This window comes from Harpia harpyja, chromosome 10 (assembly GCF_026419915.1).
Source record: "Harpia harpyja isolate bHarHar1 chromosome 10, bHarHar1 primary haplotype, whole genome shotgun sequence".
Lineage (NCBI taxonomy): Eukaryota > Metazoa > Chordata > Aves > Accipitriformes > Accipitridae > Harpia > Harpia harpyja.
In genome coordinates this window covers 28,594,505-28,607,234 of record NC_068949.1, presented here as the reverse complement: position 1 = coordinate 28,607,234, position 12,730 = coordinate 28,594,505, and the positions used below count along the sequence as shown (strand labels likewise).

The window sequence follows — 12,730 nt, the reverse complement described above, 5'->3', positions numbered from 1 at the left end:
ATTATGTGCAAGAATGGAAGCCAGAAACATGGAAGTTTGAGTCTAGTAGTCCTGCTTTGGAGTGTGCAACGATGCGCAATGGGAGAGTAGAGATGAAAGCAACAGATACATCTCCTCCAGTACATGTGCAGGAACTGGATGTTGCAGTTGGCTATTACTGTCATAGTACCTAACAAAAACACATTTGGGATCCTCTGAACTAGATAATGATTTCTGACAGCCATCTCCATAATAAAAAAAGGCCAGAAGTTTTCAAAGTTACTCTACTACTTCTGTCCTAACACCAATAGCAGCAAGAGCTCCAAACTACAAACATGGCAAGAGGATGCTTAGGTAATGAGTAAGGATGCTTAGGTAATGTATACGTGCGTCATACTTTCCAAGCAACTGAGAAACTACACAAGCTTAAGAAATACCTCAGATATAAGAAAAGGTTTCCATTATTCCAAAGAGTCAAAGTAACCCCCTTCCCCTTCTATTTCCAGTATTTCTGCTAGGACACTTAAGCATGATTGGAGTTAGGGAATGCCTCTCCAACTCCTCCAGCACTACAGCATTTTCTCACCTCTAGACATCAACAACTTAACATGAAAAAAAAAAAAAAAGTATGACATGACAAATGGAGCTGAAATAATTGCACTCACACCCGCCCCTTTTCTGCTTACAAAAGATCTTTCATAACACAAAACTTAATGGTTAAAAGAAGTCTTTCTACTGACTGAGCTACACTTGAGTAAACACAGAGTACAATAAGAGAATTTAATTAGCGCTAATAATTTTCAACTTGATGTGTCAAAGAATTAAACAAACTCTAAATTACAATAAAAGACTAGGCTGCCAACTGGATACCACTCCTGTCAGTTTATTTGCAATTAGATACCAAAACTTAAAGCATTTTTATTAATGTCATAATGAATACAACATGCTTTAAATACCTATGTGCACATCAAGCGCTGCTGAAGACTTATCTGTGGTGGGGTCACTAATGAGAAGAGCTTTAATGCCATTTGCCAATTCCAGTCCACGATATTCTCGTTTATCCTCAGGCGATTTGATAATTTCATTTGTTATTCTCTTAATAGCCGGATTGTTCATTTTGTTGTTTGTCTCTTTCTGAAACCTTAAAGAAAAAAGAAGAAATTTCACTTACTATTTTTACTTAAAATAATTTTTACTTTTTTTACTTTTACTTTCACTTACTTATTTTTACTAAGTGATTTAGTATTGATTAGTATTTACTAATACTGCTAATATTTTAATATTATGTTCGAGAATACTGGGCAATAGTGACAGCAAGAAACTTAGTTCTGTGCAAAACTCACAGAACTGGCCTAAAAGTATAGTTCAGATCCTGAGAGATACTGCTGTTAAAACAAAACAAAAAAAACCCACAGAAGACCAAAGAACATGATAAAACTCTAGATCACTATTGAATGTTTCAAGTTTCACACTAATGGTAATTAAAAAAAATAACTTGGTAAAGAAATATCATCCCCTTATTCAATTACGATAAAAATTAAACAAAATTAAGCATCCATTGCTATGTCAAGTATACATTCAGGCTTCAGGAAAGTATTTCACGTGTCTGAATTCATGGTTATAGTATGAATGTTGTAACTTTGCAATTGTCAGATAAACAAAATTTTACTAATAAACCACTGGATTTGTATACTCAAGCAAGAAAGGGTGACACCATTTACAATGTTGCCATAAAAATACAAACACACTGCAGAATTGCTGTCATAAACAGGAACAGACTGTCTCACATGTTTAAACTTCTACTATTAGTTTAACAGACATGCTACGAGACGTGCTTCTTTAATGGGACAATTTTGAAATGCTAAGAAACTAAGCATGATTCTGAAATTATAAACTCTGGTTATTCCATTTTTTTTAAATGTCAAGTGAAAAGGTGAGACATTCAGACTTGGGTGTTTGGGGAGGTAGAGGGGAACCGCTTGGCTGCATGTTAAAAAAAAAAAAAAAAACCACAAACAAAAACCACCAACACAAAAAAACCCCAAACAGACCACACACACACAAAAAAGCAAACCCCAGAAAAGGGGAATCAGATAGCTATGCTCTGTGCCAGTCACGTGGTATATTACTGTATGTAACAGCCACTGAATTCTAACCCTGTTTTACAGGGAGGGTTTTAGAATGGGGCCTGTTAATATAGAATACTGTCGTGGTTTAACCCCAGCCAGCAACTAAGCACCACGCAGCTGCTCACTCACTCCCCCCACCCAGTGGGATGGGGGAGAGAATCAGAAGGAAAAAGGTAAAACTCTTGGGCTGAGATAAGAACACTTTAATAGAACAGAAAGGAAGAAACTAATAATGATAATAATAACAATAATAAAATGACAATAATGACAATAATAAAAGGATTGGAATATACAAAACAAGTGATGCACAATGCAATTGCTCACCACTCACTGACCGATGCCCAGTTAGTTCCCGAGCAGCGATCCCCCTCCAGACCAACTCCCCCCAGTTTATATACTGGGCATGACATCACATGGCATGGAATACCCCTTTGGGCAGTTTGGGTCAGCTGCCCTGGCTGTGTCCCCTCCCAACTTCTTGTGCCCCTCCAGCCTTCTTGCTGGCTGGGCATGAGAAGCTGAAAAATCCTTGACTTAGTCTAAACACAACTTAACAACAACTGAAAACATCAGTGTGTTATCAACATTCTTCTCATACTGAATCCAAGATATAACACTATACCAGCTACTAGGAAGAAAATTAACTCTACTGCAGACGAAACCAGGACAAATACCAACCAAACTCAATATTTTCCTGTGGTGAAATGCTGCTTGCCATATTGCCAAGTAACTTACTACATGAGCTTCATCAGTCATTGCTGAACTAGTTTCACTTACAAAGAAAACCAGATCCAAGTCTAACTCCCCACCACAACACATACACAGAGGCATGAGAAATTTTGTGTGGTCCTGTCAGTATCACATAGATAACAAGGAGTTTCACAGTATTTACTTTTCCATTTTCAGGTTGTATGGTTCAAGGAACTTCATCCAAGTTTTAAGACTACATACAAGCTTTAAGACTGTATAGGATGTGGAACATCAAGGACTGCACAGTTCTCAACATACTTATTGTTTCAGGTCTTCAATCATGACATTTTAAATAACTCTCCAGCTAGCAAATCAACTGCATACTCAATGTTACCAGATACACAACAAAAAACTTCAGAAAACAAAATCTGATTATATATTTTATTTACAGTTTAAAATTACAAATGAAAAAGGGAGTTAGCTAATAAAATCTCCTTCCTAAAATACTGTATCATTCTCAAAATGGGAAGCAGTTCTGTGAGCTACTGTCCCTCTGGATTATCTCCTTCCCATTTATTCATGTGATTCTATGATATAAAAACAACAGCCAACTTGAAGCAACCAGATGCACAGTCATCAGTGTTGGTGTTATATATTATAACGAGGCTGATAAAGAGCTCATTATTAACAGCATGTTAAGGATAGAAAGTTTATGAACGTAAGGTCTACAGCAGAATCAGTGAAAAACAAGTGTTTCACAAACAGAAAATTAAGACTTTACCTGTAGCAGAGTGAAAGTTTGTCTAAGACTGGATTTATGCTTGAGGAAGGAGATAAATATGTAAACTGGAGAAGGTAATATTGTAAAAAAAAAAAAAAAAAAAAGCAGTAAAGTAAGCATTAGATCATTGAATACTTTTGAAAGAAGTAAAAGGATTACTTTGGAACTTTTAAATAGACTTAAGTTATAACACGCCCTTATATAAAAGAAAGCAAAATTACAAACAGGAATTATAATTCAAATAAAAAATAGAAGCCGAGTACAGAAAGCATCAATGAATAATCAGAATCTGAATGTCTCTAAGCAAGAGACATAAACAATATGAAGTAACTTTAAAAAAGCTGAAACCTGAAAGGAGGTTGTAGTGAGGTGGGTGCTGGTCTCTTCTGTCAGGTGGCTGGAGATAGGACGAGAGAAAATGGCCTCAAGTTGCACCAGGGGAGGTTTAGGTTGGATATTAGGAAAAATTTCTTTACTGAAAGGGTTGTCAGGTATTGGAACAGGCTGCCCAGGAAAGTGGTTGAGTCACCATCTCTGGAGGTATTCAAAAAGTACATAGACAAGGTACTCCAGAACATGGTTTAGTGGGCATGGTTGATGGTTGGACTTGATGATCTTAAAGGTCTTTTCCAACCTAAATGATTCCATGATTCTATAAAATGTGCAGCTCAATGCATTTTAGAAAGAAACACTTCCACTAGTAAAACATGGTTCTCACGCTATGAACTTGAAAAGAAAGTGCAGTCAAACATAATCACTAAACAGTAACTGAAATGCTGAATTTAAATTTAAATGTCTACACTCTCATTTAAACCTGTCATTTATGCACTAGTTTAACCCTGCACTCAGGCTAATCCTGCTTGGAATATCCATGGGCTTCCTTCCGCTGCAAAAATGCAGACACCATTCAAAACCAAAGATACTCCAAGTACGGCAACATCTATGTTGCTCTGCATCAACAACACTGATATAATCCATGCTTATGATTTAAAAAATGCCTCCTTGTTCAAAGTTCAGTCTCCTAAGTAGAAATATTCTACTAAGCTTAAGATACTGCGTAAAATTCATTAAGTGAGAATAGATACTACTTTTCATAGATGAAACTATGAAACAGAAGCTGCTGTTAATTGTATTTCACTTGCACACAATTCTATTGGACTGACAAGTGTGTAGGAGAGCAAGCAGATCTCTGAATCTCCTGATTTCGCCTCTGCTAAAGAACACTTATCACTTGGTTTTCAGCTAAAACATTCCATCTCATTAAGATACTAGTTGCTTATCATAAGATGCACATATACTATAAACCTCTCAAGTTGGTTTTCTTTTTAACGTTACACAATTTCCTTGTCATCTGATATCTCCTTGTTATTTCTACACCACATCAAGTCACAGAACTTTACTCTTTGTTCAGATGACTCATCTTTCCAATGTGATTCATCAAATTACGCAGCTTCCGTGAAATCTTATGAGATTTCAATTGATGTCTTGTGAAGCTGTACACCTCCATTTCATTCTATTATCATTCCCTACTTCTGCCTCTTTCATAGGCTACCTCCAGCTTGGCAGTAATTAAGCCTTCAAACCAAGGACTTAAACTTGTATCTCTGTCTTCATTGTTATTTCAATGGGCGTTGTGAATACAACATTCTCTTCAACTTCAAATGGGTCTGCATGATTAACCCACAATTATTTCCCTGCAAACTAAACTGTAGTACCAGACAACTCATATAAAAGCAAGAGCAGATCAACTATGCAATATTCCTGGAAGGTAACGTGTCAATAGACCAATACTCTCCTGCTTAAGTACCGCCCTTCCTGGTGCTATGTTACTACAATACAATAGCTAGAAAAGAGAGTTTCACTTAAGATACAAGTATTTATACAATGACTTTTTCTTAAGGAGTAAACTGTAAGATATTAAACATTCCCTCACATGACTGCTTTTCTGTGCAACTTTTAAGTTCTCTAAGTGTAATTGCTTTATAACAACACCATGTTCCATTCTTTCACACAAGAATCCTAAAACACTACAAATCACTTTTTGACAATAGAACTGCTTTTGGCCTCAGGAAAAAAAAGTAATGGAAACAGAAAGAATTCTATATTTCTTGTATTTTTTTGAGAAGTAGCTTAATTCTTAAAGTTGCGTTCAGACACTGTCCTGAAGTACATGTGCTATATCTACTTGTTATGCTGTCATTACAGTGAGCATTGAATGCTGATGGTCAGTAGCAAAGAAATTAATGCACAAACTAGATACTACGTTTATTGCAGAGCTACTATCCTAACAAAAACGTCATTGAAAGAAATATTGTCCTACTATTTTCACAGAACAGAAGCAACAGAGAAAGACCCCATAAAGCAAAGACAGTGGGAACAAATAGAAAGCATTACTGTGGCAGTGGGAATTCTTCCACTGGCTCAAAAATTACAGGTGGCAAGATTACAGAGCTAGAAAGAAAAGAATGGGGATGTTTGAACTGAGAGCAGTGTCCCTATTCAGTGACTAGGAAATATTAAATGTTCTTCCTCCTCATCAAAATTACTTCACTTGTAGAAGAAAAGTATCAGTTACAACAGATGCTGAATTTTAAACTATAGCACTCTGAAGTAAAATTATATTCTGTTCTTTGAGGCCCCATTTTTGTAATGATTTCCAGGCAGGCAGTCCCTTGGAACCAGCGAGGCTCTCTGGGGATGCCAGGTTCCACCTGCAAACAGAGTATTACAAAGTGGGTTTAAGTGATATATGATTCTGCCTAACTATTTTAATCTTTCAAAGCTATTTTAGTAAACTTACTTTAATTAAAAATTAGCCAGTGTAGTCAAACCTAAGTTCAATGTTTGAACAATTAAAGGACCATATTTGAAAACCAATTAACAGAAACTCCTGAGGGTTGCTTTAATGCAAGAATGTAACTAGCTAATAAAAATATGACCCCCAAAGCACAAACTCCAAAGTGCTTTTCAACATTTTTTTGCCAGGATTGGCTGCACATATTTAACTCAAATGCTGGTACATAGGTCTGAGCTGGATGAATAGCTATAAACACCAGTCAGCTTGATGTAACCAGATGAATGGCAACAGTTACCAGCTCAGTAGATTTGGGTGCTTGCTTTCAATTTATATCAGTTGTCTTAAAATTTGGGATTTGCTTGAAGCTTTTATGCAACTGAACCCAAATTACTTCTATGGACACACCTGTGGGTATTGCAACACGCTCACTTTAAGTCTACACTTGTACATACTAGGATCTGAATTGCTCCTTGTTTTCAACTCATGTTTCATCTGTCTTGAATACACTTGGTAAGTTATGCTGCCTGCAATACAACTGTTATTGAAGTCCTAACTGTGTCTTTGAAACTATACAAAGACCACAGTAATGTTCAATCTCACATTTTGCAACTGTTCCAAGTTCTGTGTTTTATTTATATCCATTTCTTTTTAGGTTTGAGGGTTTTTTTAATTCCAAATTTAATTGCCTGCCATTTACCAGAGTGAAGCGAAACCTCTGTCAAGCCAAAACCTCTCTCTGCTCTGTCCTGCAAGGGAGCTACCATTGATAATGTCTTCTCTGTATTATTTACTAATCCATCTTGGTTTACAGTTCTTAGTAACTTACGTGAAGATTTCTTCAGCTGCCAAAACCTGGAGTGAAATAAGTGCTGTGTGCTTCGGCACAAGGCCCGGTGCTACAGAACTACTGGCCAGAGTTTTCTCACCTCTCTTACAGGGATGACAGCACTGAATTGAGCACTCTGGAGGAGTCCATGAACTTCTTCAGTTGCAAGCTCGTGGCTTTGCAACAATAAAATAAATCCCCATTCTTCTACAGGTCTTCACCCGTCCTCTTTGTCTCTTGCACCTACCTCTCCTCACGACAGCAGTAGAATTCAATGGCATTGTGACATCTTTGTATGTATAACAGTGATGTTACCAGTAAGTTAACCAATAATCTACCTCCTCTCTTAACTTCTCGATTCAATTGTATGCTATAATTAAAAATTATTTTTTAGACTAAACTGTAGGTAGTACAGGTTTTTTCCTAAAATCAGACAAATTTTTTTACTAAGTTCTGTTACCAAGAATGTAATAAAAAAAAAATGGAGCAGAGAAAGAGTAATCTCAAAAAAAACCCCAAAACCAATCCAAACCAAACCAAACCAAATTAAATCAACTCAGGTGACCATTACCATAAAGGATACTTCAGGAGACTATCCATAACTCTTTCGGGTTGCAGGTTCATCAGTAGACAAACCTAGCAATCCTTCTTTTACATATTTAGAGACGAAAACAGTTCACATTATTCAACATCCATAAAGCATCGATATTCTGTGAATTTACTTGTCACGAAGCTAGAGAACGTATAAGATCCCAACACATTCCTGATGCTGATTTAAATAAATCTGATCGCATACACAGGCAGATAGACTGCATAAGTAGATAAACTGCTCAAAACGTTAACATGTTTTATCACTTTTAAACTCATCAGGAATTCAGCATATTACTTCATACACAAAAGCTCCAACTACAAAGACCCACAATGATTTAATCAGTGCTACCAAGTTATTTAGAACAACTAATCATGCCAAATCAGGCAAGTTTGAAGATGATGAATATTTATAAGGTTTTGTTATGTAGTTCATTTTGAAGAAATTCTGAAGTCTTGCTACAATTAAAGCATTTTCAGAACTTCAGTCTGCAGCTTTCTGCCAAGTCTGTAACTGACTCGGAAAATTCCCTCCTAATGATGGTGGCCAGGGCAGATGCCTGCCTTGCTCTCATTCCCAGAAGGGTCCAGCTTCTACAGCTTCTAGATCACAGCAGTAAAACTTGGTCTGCCACAGGTTTCACTGCCAACGTGACAGCAGAAACACTGGTCCTACACACCAGTGTACAGGAATTACCAGTAGCATTAATGAGACAATATCACGTGTGAACTTGGCAAAAACAAGGGCCCTGGTAGCTTCACATGTAAGATCAGGCCCCAGCTGAGTAACTGGTCCAAGTAGTAAAACGATGTGTGTTTTCAGCAGTCTTGTGTTGGTCAAACAGGATGGGATATACAATCAAGACACCATAAAGCTAATTTACTGCCCTAAAACTACATTCCTTAACTTGACAATTCCACAGTTTCCAAAGCACTGTGTAAAAAAAGTAAAAAAAAAGCAGGTTTTTATACAATCTGATGTCAGACACAGCAATAAAGGATAACAAATTTTTAAAAATTTCTACATCACTTCAGCTCACTTCTCCTCTCCCTTCAAAAATTGCTCCAAACAATTCATCAAAACACACCCTCCAAGGGTAAACAAGTTTTATCCAAGTTCACCAGAAATATAAGACACTTAGCACTTCTTTGCTTCAATTTTTTACAAGACTGCTTAAAATTAAGCAAATTCCAAAAGGGTTTTGAAGCCTTTCATTATTTGAAAGATTGGTTCTTTTTTAAATTTAAGTAAAATTATCTGGTTTTACTCTTTAGATGATATGATGATATAGAATCTTCAGAATGATTTCACAAATCTGGCATAGTATTTCGGCTTGCATCATTATTTTCATCAGTCTCAAACTGCATGCTAAGAACAAGACTGATAAGACTAGTTTCTGCATTACATGACCAACTGCTTGAAAGTATATTTTCCTCATTTTCTTCAGAAATGTACTCATTAATTCAATTAATTGCTTTATGCATTGAATACTTGCAAGCCAGTGGTTCTCATTCTCTCTTCCTCCCTCCCTGACATTTTTCCTCCACAACCTTACAGCTGCAGGGCTTGGTCCACAACCACAGTGCAGCAGTGGTGTCTAGCAGATAGCCCTGCACACCCTAGGAAACATAAACTGGATGCTACAGGAGGGACCTCTAACTGTATTTTGATGTGTATTTCATACATTTTATCTGCAAGTAGCACATCAGATTGCCCGAGACTCTTTGTAAAGCCAACTCACTTAACACTTTATGCTACCATCTGTCTCATACCCTCGAAAAGAAAAACTTGTGAGGTCTGAATTAAAAAAACAAGATGAGTCTAAAACTTTAGTTATACTGCATAACAACAAGAAATACACAGAAAGATGAGAGAACTGCAAGAAAAATCTGATCTAGCAACAAAAACAGAACTTTAGGATTCTGAATCATGGAAAGTACTGTAATCCCACGTTAAAAACAATTGCTTATCTAACACTAGAGCTTTGACATAACCAACAGACCTATAACAACGAGCAATTTACAAGAGTCAGCGGTGTGTTTCAACAAAGGAAATCCTGGCTGTTTACCTATTTTGTATTTTAGTTTTTATGATTTTGGACAATTCAATTCTAGTTCCACTGTTAATGCTGTAAGTAAACTCTCAACTCTACAGCATTTTTTCCCATTTCAATTTTTCAGGCAAGCTATAGTTCTGACTCATGCTAAAAACAAGTTGCAGAATGTCAGATCTAAACGGAAAGCTACAGTGAAGCAACTTTCAAACAAACTCCACTAAAAATCACCTTGTTACATATATACAGTGCTACCTCATAAGCATATTTTATCAACTTAGAGACATCATAAAAGCTGAGAACATAAAGATGCTCATTGACAGACCATGCATATACAAATACATAACTAGACACAAAACTGATTAAATCAATTCCTCTACAGACATTTTTATTACAAACATTTTGATTCCTATCTTGTTAAAAGATCAATATATCTAAATTATTATGAAAGAATCTAATACAATAGAATTAATATATCAAAAATATCAACCCAACATGTGATCTGTCAAATGGTCTGATAGTATTTTTAGTAAATGACTTCTACAATAACCTGCAATGACCCCCAGCCAGGAGCCTAACACCTTCCAGTTCAGTAAAACACCAAAGGTAAGGAACTTTTTGTCCCTGCTCTCTTTCTTCTTCTGGACCTAACACAGTAGGGAACTGCTTTTGTATTCATGTACAAAATAAGTTATACCCTTGACAGTTTGATCAAATTCCCAAAGGTACTGTTTCATCTAAGGGATTAAGCCACAGCCTTACAAGCAACTGAAGACAGAAGGGAGAGAGTGAGCAAAAAAAGCATGCAAACATGAACCCTTCTAGGGACTTCCCAACTAGAATAGATAATTTCAATGCTGTACACGAGATGAAAAGGAGGAGATAAGAAGTTCTAACTGAGAAATTATCTTGCTACCTGACGTGCAGATGAAGGTTAAAAATTATATGAGAAGAAAAAGTTAAAGCTGAAAAAAAGGTGAAAGTATGAACAAAAACCAGAAATGGAAACAGGGAAGATGTAATGGAAAAAGATTCTTAATTTTCACGTTTGCCATCTTAAAAAAATCATCACATGAAAGCACTATGCCTGCTCTCATTTCATTATTATTTATGTAAATCCTAATTCACAATTAAAATTAAACGGATGATTAAATCATGGTTGTAGGCAGTATGAAAACACAACAGGCCTACTCACATATATAAAATTAAGTCCAAATACTGCATATAATCACATGCTTAAAGAGGAGTAATGCAGCAGGAGAAACTACAGCCTGAGAAAAGCATTGGCTCCGAATATACATTGTGGATTACCTTTACAATACTGAAGCATACATAGCAATTACGAACATTAACGGTGCATCCGAATTTTGACACACAAGCATTGACAGCATGAGTCATCATAACTCACTTTTTTTCCCCTGAAAGATGCTACTTTTGACGTCTCTTAGTTTTCCAGTGTTAAATATAGGTTTTGCTATTAAGATAACAGATACAGTGTTAAAGAAAGAAAACAACTTAGCCTCTTTCCCTTACCCAGCTCCCTTCCTGAAAAAACTTTGCCGAGTTGTTACGCAGTTTAATTTGCCCCTAAAGTGAGCCATGCCAGCCTCCCGCCCGCTCCTCTCTCGATCGAGGTTACTTACTGTCTCTACTGGAACTGGTAACACCCACGCACACACAAAGCCAAGACCCACACAATGCCAGTACTAGACAGCTCGTCACAAACTGAAGAGGCTGCTCCCTTTGACAGAGTCAACTTTGTGTAACTCTGATAGCAGTTTCTTTTTAAACAATGTAAGAAATTTTTTAAATATCTATGGCTTAGGAAGACATGGCAAGTTAAGCAACATGAAAATTCCCTTGTTTGGCGTTGGGGTTTTTTTTTTTTGGGGGGGGGGGGGAGGAGGACACCAACAATGCAAGCCCACCGGGCAACTAAAGCCGCGCCATAGCCGTACAGCTGATGACCGAGCCTGCTTTGTCAACGGAGGTGCAGCTGGAGACACACGAGCGCGGCAGCCCCGCCGCGCACCGGGCTCTCGCGGGCAGGCCCTGCCGGGGGCGGGCAGGACAGGACGCAGGCCTCCCCGGCGCACGCGGGCCCGCCGCCCCCGGCTCCCCCACCGCTTCCCCCCCAGAGGGCTTCGCCGCCAGCCCCGCGTTTCCGCGGCCGCGGGCCGAGCTCCCCTGGCTCCCCACAGACCCCGGCGGTGAAGCCGCACTCGGGGCAGGGCGGGCACTCCCCTGGGCGCACAAGGTGCCCCCGCCACCGGCCGCGCCGCCACCTCTTACGCGACGCAGCGAGGCACAGGAGCGGACCTCCGACCTCACGGTGCCGGGACACGGGGACCTGCCCCGGCCCGCCCGCCCCGGCCCCCGCCGCACACGCACCGTACCCGGGAAAGCTGCGCCGCCGGCACTGAGGGAAAAACCGGGAGGCCGGGGCGGCCCAGGGGCGCGCTGAGCCCAGCAGAGCCCGCCTCAGCACAGGAAGCAGCCGCTGCCGCATATCCCGGCCCCGCCGCCAGCCCCCGGCCTCTCCCCGCTGCCGCCCAGCCCCGGCCCGGCTCCGCTCGCCTCAGCACGCGCCGCTCCTCGGCGCGGCGGCCGGCGGCGGCGCCATTTTCTCCGCCCGCCTCCCCTCGCCGCCTGGCCAATCCCTCCCCGGCGCCCTCGGGGTCCCGTCCGCCCTCCTCGCCCGGCGGGGCCGCCACCACCGCGCCCGGCCTAGCGGAGCCCGTACCTGGGGGTGCGGGAGGCTGCGTCTGCTGCCGGGAGGGCCGGGGCTGCGGCTGTGGCTGGGGAGGGGGCAGGGGGGCCTCTGGGAGGAGGCGGAGGAGGGGGTGGGTGGCTGGGCGGGGAGCCGGGGCGACACTCGTCGCGGCG

The 12,730-nt window shown here is 39.8% G+C and overlaps 1 protein-coding gene across 4 annotated transcripts in view; it reads right to left on the bottom strand.

The window, feature by feature from the left end:
• IDE (insulin degrading enzyme) overlaps window positions 1-12,704 on the bottom strand; it is a 72,499-nt gene extending 59,795 nt beyond the window's left edge. Inside the window, exons 1-2 of one of the 4 annotated variants that reach the window (XM_052799862.1) lie at window positions 12,588-12,704; window positions 936-1,120 (exon numbers count right to left, since the gene is read on the bottom strand). In XM_052799862.1, the coding sequence (XP_052655822.1) occupies window positions 936-1,095 (160 nt within the window). In that variant the 5' untranslated portion in view covers window positions 1,096-1,120; window positions 12,588-12,704. Of the gene's footprint in view, window positions 1-935; window positions 1,121-12,235; window positions 12,492-12,587 lie in introns of those variants that run through there. The other 3 variants (XM_052799863.1, XM_052799861.1, XM_052799859.1) reach the window with 3 other exon arrangements.
• Window positions 12,705-12,730: the final 26 nt, after the last annotated feature.